The 16,626-nt window shown below is 45.6% G+C and overlaps 1 protein-coding gene across 6 annotated transcripts in view; it reads left to right on the top strand.

The window, feature by feature from the left end:
• LOC130293813 (claudin-16-like) overlaps positions 1-16,626 on the top strand; it is a 35,102-nt gene extending 18,476 nt beyond the window's left edge. For all 6 annotated transcript variants that reach the window (XM_056542944.1, XM_056542946.1, XM_056542943.1 and 3 more), the window contains exons 3-6: positions 12,564-12,699; positions 12,775-12,939; positions 13,819-13,883; positions 15,746-16,626. In XM_056542944.1, coding sequence (XP_056398919.1) covers positions 12,564-12,699; positions 12,775-12,939; positions 13,819-13,883; positions 15,746-15,940 — 561 coding nt within the window. In that variant the 3' untranslated portion in view covers positions 15,941-16,626. The remainder of the gene's footprint in view (positions 1-12,563; positions 12,700-12,774; positions 12,940-13,818; positions 13,884-15,745) is intronic.

Below are 16,626 nucleotides of genomic sequence, written 5' to 3'. Positions count from 1 at the left end.
ATATCATCTTCTCAGCTCCTCCTGCTCTATAACATGACACCTGCAGATTGTACTGTATTGTATATATCATCTGCTCAGCTCCTCCTGCTCTATAACATGATACCTGCAGATTGTACTGTATTGTATATATCATCTGCTCAGCTCCTCCTGCTCTATAACATGATACCTGCAGATTGTACTGTATTGTATACATCATCTGCTCAGCTCCTCCTGCTCTATAACATGATACCTGCAGATTGTACTGTATTGTATACATCATCTGCTCAGCTCCTCCTGCTCTATAACATGATACCTGCAGATGGTACTGTATTGTGTATATCATCTGCTCAGCTCTTCCTGTTCTATAACATGACACCTGCAGATTGTACTGTATTGTATATATCATCTGCTCAGCTCCTCCTGCTCTATAACATGATACCTGCAGATTGTACTGTATTGTATATATCATCTGCTCAGCTCCTCCTGCTCTACAACATGATTCCTGCAGATTGTACTGTATTGTATATATCATCTGCTCAGCTCCTCCTGGTCTATAACCTGAGATGTAACCTTATTGGAAGTTCATGGTGTGTAATTTGCACTAAGAGACCTATATCCCCTATATCCCCCTAAATTTAATTCTGCACATCCCATACTCCTCGACTTTTCAGATGTTTAAAGAAGGATATCTATGTGAAAGAAACAAAAACGTAGAAACTGTCTTTCTAGGAGAGGGAGGTATAAGAGCCCATCTTGTATTTGCACCGTATTTGCATTCTGTTTGAGCTTTTCTCGCTGTAACAAATCAGTAAGCACTGACTGGGAAGACTGGGAATAAGAATGCTGCTTATTGCTGTGTAAATGTCAGATTTCCCACTGCGAAATAATTTCATATCTGAACTCCGTGCAGTTTACGTGGCACACCGAATTGTTAACCCCCTGAGAGCCATAACCATATGGGTAAAACAGTGTTTCCCAACGAGGGTGTCTCCAGCTGTTGCAAAACCCCAACTTCCAGCATGCCCGGACAGCCTTCGGCTGTCCGGGCATGCTGGGAGTTGTAGTTTTGCAACAGCTGGAGGCATCCTCTTTGGAAAACACTGGTGTAAAGTTTCCATCTCTGTATCCTCTATTGTGCCGATCAAAAGTGGAGTGTGTAAGTAGCCGAGTTAATGGACTTTGAAATTATTTTTTTCTACATTTACGGGATAATTAACATTATATGTTAATACTTCAGACATTTCTGCACGCGGCAATACAAAAAAAAAAATGTTCAAAAAATAAATAAATACATTTATAAGTAAAATGGTAAAAGAGGGTGATTTCAAATTTTATTAGGGGAGGGGCTTATTTGTATTTTTATCCCTAGAGCACGTGACATGCATGCACACGGTCACATATATGTACAGTATGTGGTTTTCGGGATGACCGCACCTCCTGGCACAGTGATCATGTAGATGTGTGCATTTAAAGGGGTACTCCCTTGCTAGACATCTTAGGGGATGTCAGATCGTGATGTCACGCCACGCCCCTCCATTCATGTCTATGTGAGGGGGTGTGTCTGCCCACACGCCCCCTCCTGTAGACGTGAATGGAGGGGGCGTAGCGTGACATCACGAGGGGGTGTGGCTGTGACGTCACGATCACGGCCTACAGCTCCGAGCATTCTGAACACGATGTTCAGAACACTCGAGCACCGGAGAACCCCTTTAACTCTGTGAAGCTTAGGGGAAATTGCGAGTCAAGATGGCCGCCGAAGGTCTTCTTTTCTTCTCTGTGGCACTCCAAAGGATAGGGGATAAGCGACTGATCGTGGGTGGTCCAGTGCCTCCTGCATGGCACCCTGGCAGTCCACAGGAACTGAGCTTACTAACTCTCACATGAAGCGGCGGTCAACACGCCCCCCTCCATGGATGGATCTCTATGGGAGAACCAGAGATACCTGAACACTGTAGAGATAGAGATACAAAGAAGGGGCGCGACTGTCACGGCTTAGTGCAGAGGTCAACACGCTCAATTCCTGGAGACTGCCGAGGTGCCGTGCAGGAGATTGCTGGGGGCCCCAGCGGTCGGACTCCCCCGCAATCATATACTTATCCCCTAAACGTTTTACCTGCATTAGAGTACTCCTTTAAGACAAAGAAAAGTTTGTGAGGCTTGTTTTTGTGCATATGTTTAAAGGGGTACTCCCGTGGAAAACTTCTTTTTTTTTTAAATCAATTGGTGCCAGAAAGTTAAACAGATTTGTAAATTAATAGAAGTGAGGAAAGGTGGAGCCAGCACCGCATAAAAATGTTCTTAATTGATTCCAAGTTAAAATTCCATGGCTGGCAAGAAGTGCAAAACATGGACAAAATTGCAAGAAGGCATAGTTTGTGATTCTCAAACGCCGACGCGTTTCAGGCCTAAGGCCCTTAGTCATGGCAAACATGTGTATACTTCAGCACAATCTTTTATACTGACATAGTCCAGGTGTACACCGCCCACAAGGGGAGGGTACACCGGAACTGTTCTCCTAGGACAAGCAACTTTATTGTCCAATGTGCATAAAAACATATATATAAAAAAAAATATATATAGAGAGAAACAATGCAAATGCAAACAAGAAACTTAATCCTGAATGTCTGTACCAAGAGGTTGACTGAATTTATACTGCAAAACTGAAATTCAATATATCAAATTGGAAAGGATTTTTTTTTTATATTTATAATATTTTTAAAGATATTTAACATTATTATTTCATTTGTTATATTGATTTTATCTTTATTTTTTTATTTTTTTAGATTTAACTGATAAGTTAAAGGTAACGTGTATATTACTTCATTTTTTAATTCTTTTAATATTTATCAATACTGAAAACCACAAAAAGACCCAACTTTCCACATGAATCTAAATGATCAATAGTGGAGGATGAAATCAGTTCTATTGTTAAGACCATGGGGATAAATACTATTAACCAAATAAATCCACATAGCTTCTCTATTGTGTTGTAGTCGAATATTGTCCCCCCCTCTCTTACTGGGTATCATTTTTTCAAGAGCACAAAAAGTAAAACTAGAAACATCACAATTATGAACCGAAAAAAAGTGTTTGGATACATTAGACATAGCACCACTGAGGGGAGCACCAGAATGCCCAATATGTTCCTGAATGCGTTTCTCAAGTGGACGTTTAGTACTACCAATATAAATCAAGGCACATGCTTCACATGTCATTTTATATATCACTAGTTTAGAATAACAGTTGATAAAATATTAATTAATAATTTTAATATTCATGATAATTACATGTGAAGCATGTGCCTTGATTTATATTGGTAGTACTAAACGCCACTTAAAGGGTACCTCTTACCAAAAAAACTTTTGATATATTATAGATTAATGTATGCAGAATAACTTCACAATTGCATGTTATTAAAAAATATTCTTCTTTCTATTTAATTTTCCACTTTGAAGAAATGACCACTAGGGGTCTCCCTACCAGTCCTGGCAGCAAGCATTTCAGACTCATGCTGGAGTCCTAAACACTACGAGCTGCCAGTCTGCTTTGTTCACAAAGGAGAACACTCAGAGCTGCCAGCCTGCTTTGTTCACAGCCTGTTTGGCTGTGAACAAAGCAGGCTGGCAGCTCTGAGTGTTTAGGACTCCAGCATGAGTCAGAAATGCTTGCTGACAGGACTGATCGGGAAAAATACAATAGAAAGAAGCATATTTTTAATTAACATGCTATTGGAAAGTTATTCAACGTTCATTAATCTAAAATATATCAAAAGTTTATTTGATGAGAGGTACCCTTTAAGAAACGCATTCAGGAACATATTGGGCATTCTGGTGGTCCCCTCAGTGGTGCTATGTCTAATGTATCCAAACACTTTTTTTTCGGTTCATAATGGTGATGTTTCTAGTTTTACTTTTTGTGCTCTTGAAAAAATGATACCCAGTAAGAGAGGGGGGGGCGGGGGGGGGGGGGGGGGGGTTACACAATATTCGACTACTACACAATAGAGAAGCTATGTGGATTTATTTGGTTAATAGTATTTATCCCCATGGTCTTAACAATAGAACTGATTTGATCCTCCACTATTGATCATTTAGATTCATGTGGAAAGTTGGGTCTTTTTGTGGTTTTCAGTATTGATAAATATTAAAAGAATTAAAAAATGAAGTTATATACACTGTCACGATGCCGGCTGGCAGGTAGTGGATCCTCTGTGCCGGAGAGGGATTGGCGTGGTCCGTGCTAGTGGATCGGTTCTAAGTCACTACTGGTTTTCACCAGAGCCCGCCGCAAAGCGTGATGGTCTTGCTGCGGCGGTAGTGACCAGGTCGTATCCACTAGCAACGGCTCACCTCTCTGGCTGCTGAAGATAGGCGCGGTACAAGGGAGTAGACAGAAGCAAGGTCGGACGTAGCAGAAGGTCGGGGCAGGCAGCAAGGATCGTAGTCAGGGGCAACGGCAGGAGGTCTGGAACACAGGCTAGGAACACACAAGGAAACGCTTTCACTGGCACGATGGCAACAAGATCCGGCAAGGAAGTGCAGGGGAAGTGAGGTGATATAGGGAAGTGCACAGGTGATCAGACTAATTGGAACCACTGCGCCAATCAGCGGCGCAGTGGCCCTTTAAATCGCAAAGACCCGGCGCGCGCGCGCCCTAAGGAGCGGGGCCGCGCGCGCCGGGACAGGACCGACGGAGAGCGAGTCAGGTACGGGAGCCGGGGTGCGCATCGCGAGCGGGCGCTACCCGCATCGCGAATCGCATCCCGGCTGGAGGCGGTATCGCAGCGCCCCGGGTCAGTGGATCTGACCGGAGCGCTGCAGTGAGGAGAGTGTAGCGAGCGCTCCGGGGAGGAGCGGGGACCCGGAGCGCTCGGCGTAACAGTACCCCCCCCCTTGGGTCTCCCCCTCTTCTTAGAGCCTGAGAACCTGAGGAGCAGACTTTTGTCTAGGATATTGTCCTCAGGTTCCCAGGATCTCTCTTCTGGACCACAACCCTCCCAATCCACTAAAAAAAAGGTTTTCCCTCTGACCTTTTTGGATGCCAGAATCTCTTTGACGGAGAAGATGTCCGAGGAGCCGGAAACAGGAGTGGGAGGAACAGATTTGGGAGAGAAACGGTTGATGATGAGTGGTTTAAGAAGAGAAACGTGAAAGGCATTAGGAATACGAAGAGAAGGAGGAAGAAGAAGTTTGTAAGAGACAGGATTAATCTGGCACAAAATTTTGAAAGGACCAAGATAGCGTGGTCCCAACTTGTAGCTAGGGACACGGAAGCGGACATATTTAGCGGAGAGCCATACCTTGTCTCCAGGGGAAAAAATGGGAGGAGCTCTTCTTTTCTTATCCGCGAACTTCTTCATGCGTGATGAAGCCTGTAAGAGAGAATTTTGGGTCTCTCTCCATATGATGGAAAGGTCACGAGAAATTTCATCCACAGCGGGCAGACCAGAGGGCAAGGGGGTAGGGAGGGGGGGAAGAGGGTGACGGCCGTACACCACGAAAAATGGGGATTTGGAGGAAGATTCAGAGACTCTGAAGTTATACGAGAATTCGGCCCATGGAAGGAGATCTGCCCAATCATCCTGGCGGGAGGAAACAAAATGTCGTAAATAATCACCCAAGACCTGGTTAATTCTTTCTACTTGTCCATTGGATTGAGGATGATATGCAGAAGAAAAATTTAATTTAATCTTGAGTTGTTTACAGAGAGCCCTCCAGAATTTAGACACGAATTGGACGCCTCTATCCGAGACGATCTGCGTAGGCAACCCGTGAAGACGAAAAATGTGTACAAAAAATTGTTTAGCCAACTGAGGCGCTGAAGGAAGACCAGGAAGAGGGATGAAATGTGCCATTTTGGAGAATCGATCAACGACCACCCAAATAACAGTGTTGCCACGGGAAGGGGGTAAATCAGTAATAAAATCCATACCAATCAGAGACCAAGGCTGTTCGGGGACAGGCAGGGGATGAAGAAAACCAGCGGGCTTCTGGCGAGGAGTCTTATCCCGGGCACAGATAGTGCAGGCTCGCACAAAGTCCACAACATCCGTCTCCAGAGTCGGCCACCAATAGAAGCGAGAGATGAGTTGCACAGATTTCTTGATGCCCACATGACCTGCGAGATGGGAGGAGTGACCCCATTTGAGGATTCCGAGGCGTTGGCGTGGAGAAACAAAGGTCTTTCCTGGAGGAGTTTGCCTGATGGAGGCTGGAGAAGTGGAAATCAGGCAGTCAGGAGGAATGATGTGTTGCGGAGAGAGTTCAACTTCCGAAGCATCCGAGGAACGAGAGAGAGCATCGGCCCTAATGTTCTTATCGGCAGGCCGAAAGTGAATTTCAAAATTAAATCGGGCAAAGAACAGAGACCACCGGGCCTGGCGAGGATTCAGCCGTTGGGCAGACTGGAGGTAGGAGAGGTTCTTGTGATCGGTGTAAATAATAACTGGAAATCTTGATCCCTCCAGCAGATGCCTCCATTCCTCAAGTGCTAATTTGATGGCTAGAAGCTCTCGATCCCCGATGGAGTAGTTCCTCTCCGCCGGAGAGAAGGTCCTAGAAAAAAAACCCACAAGTGACAGCATGCCCGGAAGAATTTTTTTGTAGAAGAACAGCTCCAGCTCCCACTGAGGAGGCATCAACCTCCAATAGGAAGGGTTTGGAAGGGTCAGGTCTGGAGAGCACGGGAGCCGAAGAAAAGGCAGACTTGAGCCGTTTAAAGGCGTCTTCCGCTTGAGGAGGCCAAGACTTGGGATCGGCATTTTTTTTGGTTAAAGCCACGATAGGAGCCACAACGGTAGAAAAATGTGGAATAAATTGCCTGTAATAATTGGCGAACCCCAAAAAGCGTTGGATAGCACGGAGTCCGGAGGGGCGTGGCCAATCTAAGACGGCAGAGAGTTTGTCTGGATCCATTTGTAGTCCCTGGCCAGAGACCAAGTATCCTAGAAAAGGAAGAGATTGGCATTCAAACAGACATTTCTCAATTTTGGCATAGAGTTGATTGTCACGAAGTCTCTGAAGAACCATACGGACATGCTGGCGGTGTTCTTCTAGATTGGCAGAAAAAATCAGGATATCGTCCAGATATACAACAACACAGGAGTATAAAAGATCACGAAAAATTTCATTAACAAAGTCTTGGAAGACGGCAGGGGCGTTGCACAGGCCAAAGGGCATGACCAGATACTCAAAGTGTCCATCTCTGGTGTTAAATGCCGTTTTCCATTCATCCCCCTCTCTGATGCGGATGAGATTATAAGCACCTCTTAAGTCCAGTTTGGTAAAGATGTGGGCACCTTGGAGGCGATCAAAGAGTTCAGAGATGAGGGGTAGGGGGTAGCGGTTCTTAACCGTGATTTTATTAAGACCGCGGTAGTCAATGCAAGGACGTAGGGAGCCATCTTTTTTGGACACAAAGAAAAATCCGGCTCCGGCAGGAGAGGAGGATTTACGGATAAAGCCCTTTTTTAAATTTTCCTGGACGTATTCAGACATGGCAAGAGTCTCTGGGGCGGACAGAGGATAAATTCTGCCCCGGGGTGGAGTAGTGCCCGGGAGGAGGTCGATAGGACAATCATAAGGCCTGTGAGGAGGTAGAGTCTCAGCTTGTTTTTTGCAAAAAACATCCGCAAAGTCCATATAGGCCTTAGGGAGACCGGTTACTGGAGGAACCACAGAGTCACGGCAAGGGTTACTGGGAACCGGTTTTAGACAGTCCTTGGAACAAGAGGGCCCCCAACTCTTGATCTCCCCAGTGGACCAATCCAGGGTTGGGGAATGAAGTTGAAGCCAGGGAAGTCCAAGGAGGATTTCAGAAGTGCAATTGGGGAGGACCAAAAGTTCAATCCTCTCGTGATGAGATCCGATGCACATTAGAAGGGGCTCCGTGCGGAAACGTATGGTACAGTCCAATCTTTCATTGTTTACACAATTGATGTAGAGGGGTCTGGCGAGACTGGTCACTGGGATGTTGAACCTGTTGACGAGAGAGGCCAAAATAAAATTTCCTGCAGATCCAGAGTCCAAGAAGGCCATAGTAGAGAAGGAGAAGGCAGAGGCAGACATCCGCACAGGCACAGTAAGACGTGGAGAAGCAGAGTAGACATCAAGGACTGTCTCACCTTTGTGCGGAGTCAGCGTACGTCTTTCCAGGCGGGGAGGACGGATAGGACAATCCCTCAGGAAGTGTTCGGTACTAGCACAGTACAGGCAGAGATTCTCCATGCGGCGTCGTGTCCTCTCTTGAGGTGTCAGGCGAGACCGGTCGACCTGCATAGCCTCCACGGCGGGAGGCACAGGAACGGATTGCAGGGGACCAGAGGAGAGAGGAGCCGAGGAGAAGAAACGCCTCGTGCGAACAGAGTCCATATCTTGGCGGAGCTCCTGACGCCTTTCGGAAAAACGCATGTCAATGCGAGTGGCTAGGTGAATGAGTTCATGTAGATTAGCAGGGATTTCTCGTGCGGCCAGAACATCTTTTATGTTGCTGGATAGGCCTTTTTTAAAGGTCGCGCAGAGGGCCTCATTATTCCAGGATAATTCTGAAGCAAGAGTACGGAATTGTACGGCATACTCGCCAACGGAAGAATTACCCTGGACCAGGTTCAACAGGGCAGTCTCAGCAGAAGAGGCTCGGGCAGGTTCCTCAAAGACACTTCGGATTTCCGAGAAGAAGGAGTGTACAGAGGCAGTGACGGGGTCATTGCGGTCCCAGAGCGGTGTGGCCCAAGACAGGGCTTTTCCAGACAGAAGGCTGACTACGAAAGCCACCTTAGACCTTTCAGTGGGAAACTGGTCCGACATCATCTCCAAGTGCAGGGAACATTGGGAAAGAAAGCCACGGCAAAACTTAGAGTCCCCATCAAATTTATCCGGCAAGGATAGGCGTAGACCAGAAGCGGCCACTCGCTGCGGAGGAGGTGCAGGAGCTGGCGGAGGAGATGATTGCTGAAGCTGTGGTAGTAACTGCTGTAGCATAAGGGTCAGTTGAGACAGCTGTTGGCCTTGTTGCGCTATCTGTTGTGACTGCTGGGCGACCACCGTGGTGAGGTCAGCGACAACTGGCAGAGGAACTTCAGCGGGATCCATGGCCGGATCTACTGTCACGATGCCGGCTGGCAGGTAGTGGATCCTCTGTGCCGGAGAGGGATTGGCGTGGACCGTGCTAGTGGATCGGTTCTAAGTCACTACTGGTTTTCACCAGAGCCCGCCGCAAAGCGGGATGGTCTTGCTGCGGCGGTAGTGACCAGGTCGTATCCACTAGCAACGGCTCACCTCTCTGGCTGCTGAAGATAGGCGCGGTACAAGGGAGTAGACAGAAGCAAGGTCGGACGTAGCAGAAGGTCGGGGCAGGCAGCAAGGATCGTAGTCAGGGGCAACGGCAGGAGGTCTGGAACACAGGCTAGGAACACACAAGGAAACGCTTTCACTGGCACGATGGCAACAAGATCCGGCAAGGAAGTGCAGGGGAAGTGAGGTGATATAGGGAAGTGCACAGGTGATCAGACTAATTGGAACCACTGCGCCAATCAGCGGCGCAGTGGCCCTTTAAATCGCAAAGACCCGGCGCGCGCGCGCCCTAAGGAGCGGGGCCGCGCGCGCCGGGACAGGACCGACGGAGAGCGAGTCAGGTACGGGAGCCGGGGTGCGCATCGCGAGCGGGCGCTACCCGCATCGCGAATCGCATCCCGGCTGGAGGCGGTATCGCAGCGCCCCGGGTCAGTGGATCTGACCGGAGCGCTGCAGTGAGGAGAGTGTAGCGAGCGCTCCGGGGAGGAGCGGGGACCCGGAGCGCTCGGCGTAACATACACGTTACCTTTAACTTATCAGTTAAATCTAAAAAGTAAAAAAATAAAAATAAAATCAATATAACAAATGAAATAATAATGTAAAATATCTTAAAAGATATTATAAATATAAAAAAAAAATCCTTTCCAATTTGATATATTGAATTTCAGTTTTGCAGTATAAATTCAGTCAACCTCTTGGTACAGACATTCAGGATTAAGTTTCTTGTTTGCATTTGCATTGTTTCTCTCTATATATATTTTTTATATATGTTTTTATGCACATTGGACAATAAAGTTGCTTGTCCTAGGTGAACAGTTCCGGTGTACCCTCCCCTTGTGGGCGGTGTACACCTGGACTATGTCAGTATAAAAGATTGTGCTGAAGTATACACATGAATGCCATGACTAAGGGCCTTATGGCCTGAAACGTGTCGGCGTTTGAGAATCACAAACTATGCCTTCTTGCTATTTTGTCCTTGTTTTGCACTTCTTGCCAGCCATAGAATTTTAACTTGGAATCAATAAAGAACATTTTATGCAGTGCTGGCTCCACCTTTCCTCACTTCTATTGCTTTAAAGAGGCTGGCCGTGCACGTGTGGGATCAGGTGAGCTGAAACCTACCTTTCTATTACCAGATTTGTAAATGACTTCTATTAAAAAATCTTACTCCTTCCAGTACTTTTAAGGGGCTGTATACTACAGAGGAAATGCTATTATTTTGGGATTTCTCTGATGTCATGACCACAGTGCTCTCTGCTGACACCTCTGTCCATTTTAGGAACTGTCCAGAGTAGGAGAAAATCCCCATAGCAAACCTATCCTGCTCTGGACAGTTCCTAAAATAGACAGCAGAGGTCAGCAGAGAACATTGTGGTCATGACATCAGAGAAATCTAAAAAGGAAATAATTTCCTCTGTATTATACAGCCCCTAAAAAGTACTGGAAGGATTACTATTTTTTAATAGAAGTGATTTACAAATCTGTTTAACTTTCTGGCACCAGTTCATTTAAAATGTTTTCCACGGGAGTACCCCTTTAACAACGCTCAGGCCACCTCTGATCTCCACTTCCTGGTGCCCGCCATAACAAGGAGATGCCCGCTCATCGGATCACTGATGGAGGCGGGTCACCACTGCAACAACTCTAGTTCTTTGAGCTCTTTTGTCATGCTGCGCACCTTATTCATTGCATTAGACATATTTGTTTTTCTGAAGTGTGTTTTGGTTGTATTTTTTCCACTTTGGTTTAAATGTGGATTCTCTCTCTCTCTGCTCTATTTTCTGTTGCCGAAAACCTTTACACGTTGTCTTGGTAGAGATTTGAAGAGATGCCCAATGACATTAAACTTTTATATTTACATAGGAATTGATCAGTGTATAACCTGACTGCTATGCCAGGGATCACACTTCTCTCATGCTGATGTCATACTTCATATATGCACATTCATTTTGGTGAAGAGCCTATATGTGACTCACAGATTTTTACCCTCTGTTTCACTTTAACCCCATCCTAATGCGTGTGTGTATATGCATTATATATATATATATATATATATATATATATATATATGATACTAGTTTATACCAAAAATGATGACAAGTATTCTTTCAAGAGTACCTGTCATATCCCACAAAAAAGCCTAAATATAAGTGTCTAGCACTTATAGTTCTTTTACAAATACCTTTTATCTGTTGCTCACTTGGTTTGCTGTGCATTGGAAGGGCAGTGTCCTCACTTTGAATGACTCATCTTCCTGCCTGAGTCTGCTGTGATGTGCCGGGTCTCTTCACCCAATCACTTCAGGCTGCTTTGTAACCCCTTCCTCTCTGTTTTTATGCTGCAGTCTGATAGGACAAGAGTGAGCACAAAGGAGTTATAGTTCTGCCCTCACTTACTGGACTCTGTCCCTCCCTGTGCTTTTGCTGTGACAAAGATGATGTTGCAGTCGGACAGGATTATGTTCTGGATGGTATTGGGAACCCTAGGGGTCCTTTTTTTTATTTTTATAAGCCATGATTTCTTTAAAAAGGAAATAACATTTTCTTATAAAGTAAATAAGTATATTAGAAAAGTATACAAAAGTGTACAACTATCCTCTGAGCTCCCACAATACCCTGCTCTCTAGTGACAGGAATAAGTAGGTAGATGTGTGACATAACCCTTTTCTTGACATTAAATGGGCACTGTCAGATACAAAAACTTTTGATATGTTGTAAAGCATGTATAACCAATAATAGGTTTTGCAATTGCTTTCATTAGAAAATTTTCAGTATTTCACACTGAAAAAGCCAGTCACACAACTGCCCCCCCCCCCCCGCCTGCTTGGACACATACTAGTCCTGCTGTGTCCATGCGTCATCACCTATGTCATGGACACACTTCCTTGATTGACAGCTGTGAGCGCAGGGCTCACGGCTGGAGGAAAAATCCTCCCACTGTCATCTTGTGTCCCGCTACTGTCAGTGAGGACAAGCTGGGAGTTGTAGTTTTGCTAATGCTAGGGGAGATGTGAGCAGACAGTATACTGAGGGAGGGGGCGGAGACCTGCACAGTGAGGCCACGCCCCCTCCCTTTGAGAGGAATTCAGACTAGTGAGCTACATTAAAAGTGTAATTAAAAAATGAATAAAGGAGCTAGACACATAAAAATTACATGTACATGGTCAGGATTAGGTACTGAGTGATATATTAAAAATAAATGTTTTTTTTGTTGGATCTGACTGGTACACTTTAAGTGACTAATGGAAGCAATGTGTCCCTCAATAACTAAAATGACGTGCAATTTGTGATCTAGGAAGATGCAAAGGATCCTTACTCCTCCGTAGGGTTGAGCTCTCGGTGCCGTGGCCTGTGGAGCGAGTGCGTTTATGATAATATGGCCAATGTTTGGACGTGTGATATTCCCATCTCCTTTCTCAGTGAACACGCAGGTGAGTACACAAATGTCTTACTATGAAGATAGATCATCTAAACTCATGGTTTAGTCTTTGCTCTTATCCCTACAGTGGTACTTGTGGTCACCCGTGCATTGGTCATCGTAAATGGCATCCTTAGCATTGCTGTTACACCAGTGCTGATCCTGGGAATGAAGTGCACCAATATTGTCCATTGGGGAGGTGACCACAAGACAAGGCTCTGTAAAGCTGCCGGCATAATGCTGCTTTTGGGTGGTAAGTTCTACCTGTCCTAGTTATAGCCTATAAAATGACATAATACTTTCATACCCTTCATGGTTACCCTCATATATATCTAATACAAATGGAAGGAGAGCTCCATAGTGTAATATAGTCTGACACGGGGGAGATCACTGTTAAAGGGGTATTCCGGGTTTACACACCTTTCCCCTATCCAAAGGATAGGGGATAAGATGTATGATCGCTGGGGTCCTGCTGCTGGGGACCCCCGTGATCTCTGTGCAGCCCCCTGGCATTCTGTCCGGGCGCTGCTTCTGAGACGGGGATGTAAAGTCACGGTCACACTTCCTAGTGAAGTCATGCCATGCCCCCTCCATTCATGTCTATGGGAGGGGGCGTGAAGGCCATCACGCCCCCTCCCATAGACATGAAGGGAGGAGGCGTGGCAATACGCGTTGCATGCTGGTCCATTAAATGGGTACTCCGCTGGAAAACACTTTTTTTTTGTTTTATCAACTGGTGCCCGAAAGTTAAAAAGATTTGTAAATTACTTCTATTAGTTCCTGACATGGACAGAGGTGTCAGCAGAGAGCACTGTGGACAAGACAAAAAGAAATTCAAAAAGCAAAGAATTTCCTCTGTAGCATACAGCTGCTAATAAGTACTGGAAGGATAAAGATTTTTTTAATAGAAGTAATTTACAAATCTGGCACCAGTTCATAAAAAAAAAAAGTTTTCCACCGGAGTACCCCTTTAAAGTTCTCCTTTTTACCTTTTACTGTGGTTTAATCCTCTTGGCACCTGTCACCCCGCCTACCTCCATTGAAGCTGTTTTACGTCATATATATCGAAGCATACAGGACGGATGCCATGTTCCTTTTACATCCCATAATTTCGTATTTGCTCTTTCGCCAGGTGTTTCTGGAGGAATTGCTGTTTTCTGGTATGCTATAGACACTGCACTAAAATACAGAACGGAGGTAAGCTGTTGCTAGGTTTTACATAATTTGTGACACATTTTTTTAAATTGTAAGGACAATGCTACAAAAGGTTTTTCATTAAAGGCTCGTCATTAAAGTGGAACAATCATCAGGAAAACAGGTGTAAATAAACACGTGGCTAGACAGGGCTAGTCATCAGGATTCTGGACATACCTTTTTTATTGCAATAGTCTGTTCCAATGCAGAGCTATAAGCCTTTTTGTTGAAATGCAAATGAGGCTCAAGTGCCCAGAGGGCGTTTCCCAGCATGGCAAGAGCCCAGGTAAGTCCAGCCCATCTCCATTTTATCTAGTGGCTTTCAGTAAAACAGGGTGGGCGGGTGCAAGCAGGGTATAAAGAGGAGATGGGTTTCACTTACCTGGGCTCTTGTAAAAGGGTTACTCTGCTCCCCAGCATCTGGAACATTGAGTTCCAAACCCTGGGTGCGGGCTTCTGTGTTCACGGCCGCCCCCCCTCGTGACATCACGCCCTGTCCTGTGTTGTCACGCCCCCCCTTGCCCCTTCACTTGCATTGAGGGGGCAGGACTTAACATCATGGGGCGGGGCATGGCGTCATGAGGGGGCGGGCGTGAACATGGAAGCCCACACCCAGTGTTCGGAACTCAATGTTCTGGATGCTGGGGAGCAGAGTAACCCTTTAAGCAGGGGAACACCCCCTGGGTACTTGAGCCTTCTTTGCATCTTAAAAATAGGCTTATATTTCAGCATTGGAAACAACGATAAAATAAAATAGTTATGCCGGAAATCATGATGACTAGCCCCACCTAGCCATAGGCTTATTTACACCCATGTGATTCTGCTGAAAGGTCTTCTTTAGCGGTATATATTTTTAGGGGTTATATATATATATATATATTAAGGAGTACCCTTATTGCTGCATCTTGAAGCACAAAATCGGTATATTAATCATTTTAAAGGGGTACTCCACCCTTAGACATCTTATCCCCTATCCAAAGGATAGGGGATAAGATGTCAGATCGCGGGTGTCCCGCCGATGGGGACCCCTGCGATCTCGGCTGCTTCACCCCAGACATCCGGTGCACAGAGCAGACTTCACTCCATGCCCGATGACTGGCGATGCGGGGTGGATGCTCGTGATGTCATGGCTATGCCCCCTCAACGCAAGTCTATGGGAGGGGGTGAAGCCGTGACGTCACAAGCCTCCTGCGCTGCACTCGATGCTCTAAACGAACGCCAGGTGCAGCAGTGAGATCCCAGGGGGTCCCAGTGGCAGGACTTCCGCGGTCAGACAACTTATCTCCTGTACTTTGGATAGGGGATAAGATGTCTAGGGGCGGAGTACCCCTTTAAGGGAAAAATTGTAGAACTGTGAAATAATACTATTCCAAGAATGCATATGTAAATAATTCCAAATATATATCTACTGGTTGATATAGGACAAGGTGATTAAAGTAATGGCGTCCAGTCTTAATTGATATAGTTTGAGAAGTATATTATTGAGTCTCACAAGAAAGGCATTGGCCCCATTTTGGAATACCCTTTTACCCTATTCTAAGTTCGCAGCAATGTGTTTCTCCTTTATAACCATTAGTTGGATTAGAAAGCCGCTACAAAGAGCATTTCTTGATGTTGAGGACCCAGCATGTCCATGCATTGTGAAAGATAACCTATCGATCTCAAAATACATCATGTAATACTTAATTTCCCCCGTGGAGGCACTGTAGGGTAATAGATTACTTTCCTCCAGCTTCTTGGTAGAGAAAAGATTATTTCAGATCCAGATAAGACGCCACCATGTGATCCAGCTCAGCCATTATTCTTGTATACATCACATGTAGTTACCAGATAAATAACATATGCAGTGTTTTTCTTGCCTATAGGTGATTCTGGCTGTTCCAGGGATAACATATGAACTTGGATACTCCTATTGGTTTGCTGCTTCTTCAGCCCTATTCACCACTATTCCTGCTCTACTTATTGTTTGTTTACACTGTAGAACCATGAACAGGAGGGGATCAACATGGAGAAATGCCAACGTATGTAGGAGCCCCAACAATGCTATGACCTATCTATAACTATAGACCCATCTGCTGGCTATATACTCTATCCATGTGCTGGATACTGTCATATACAAAGAAATGGATGAAATATGTGTTAAAAGAGAGAGCGACACTGGCACAATGACAGAGCTATATAACTTTACTGCCCAGCGCTGGAGGAAATATTTTGATTTTATCATGATAATTTCATTAAAGGAATACTCCGCCCCTAGACATGTTATCCTGTGATCACGGGGATCCTGCTGCTGGGGACCCCTGGAATCTCTCCTGCAGCACCCCTGTTCGTTAGCTGCACGGAGAGAAGATCGCTCCTTGGCTGATGACGGGCGATACAGGGGCCGGAGTATTGTGATGTCACGGCCCCACCCCCTCGGGATGTCACGCCCAACCCCCTCAATGCAAGCCTATGGGAGGGGGCGTCACTGCCTCCACACCCCCTCCCATAGACTTGCATTGAGGTGGCAGGGTGTGAGGTCACGAGGGGGGGACCCCTGCGATCAGACATCTTATCCCCTATCCTTTGGATAGGAGATAAGATGTCTAGGGGTGGAGTACCCCTTTAAGTATTATTATTTATTTCACAACAAATTCCATGAAAAAAAAAATAGAATAAAACTCTTCTATATAGTCACCTTCCTTTGGGATGCCAGACACGATCTATTACTACTCCTTCCGCCTTCACCATTTTCAATAAAAATATA

The sequence above is a fragment of the Hyla sarda genome, chromosome 10, assembly GCF_029499605.1.
Source record: "Hyla sarda isolate aHylSar1 chromosome 10, aHylSar1.hap1, whole genome shotgun sequence".
In the NCBI taxonomy this organism is placed as follows: Eukaryota; Metazoa; Chordata; class Amphibia; order Anura; family Hylidae; genus Hyla; species Hyla sarda.
Note: the sequence above shows the minus strand (reverse complement) of the source record. Positions and strands in the feature narration are given on the sequence as shown.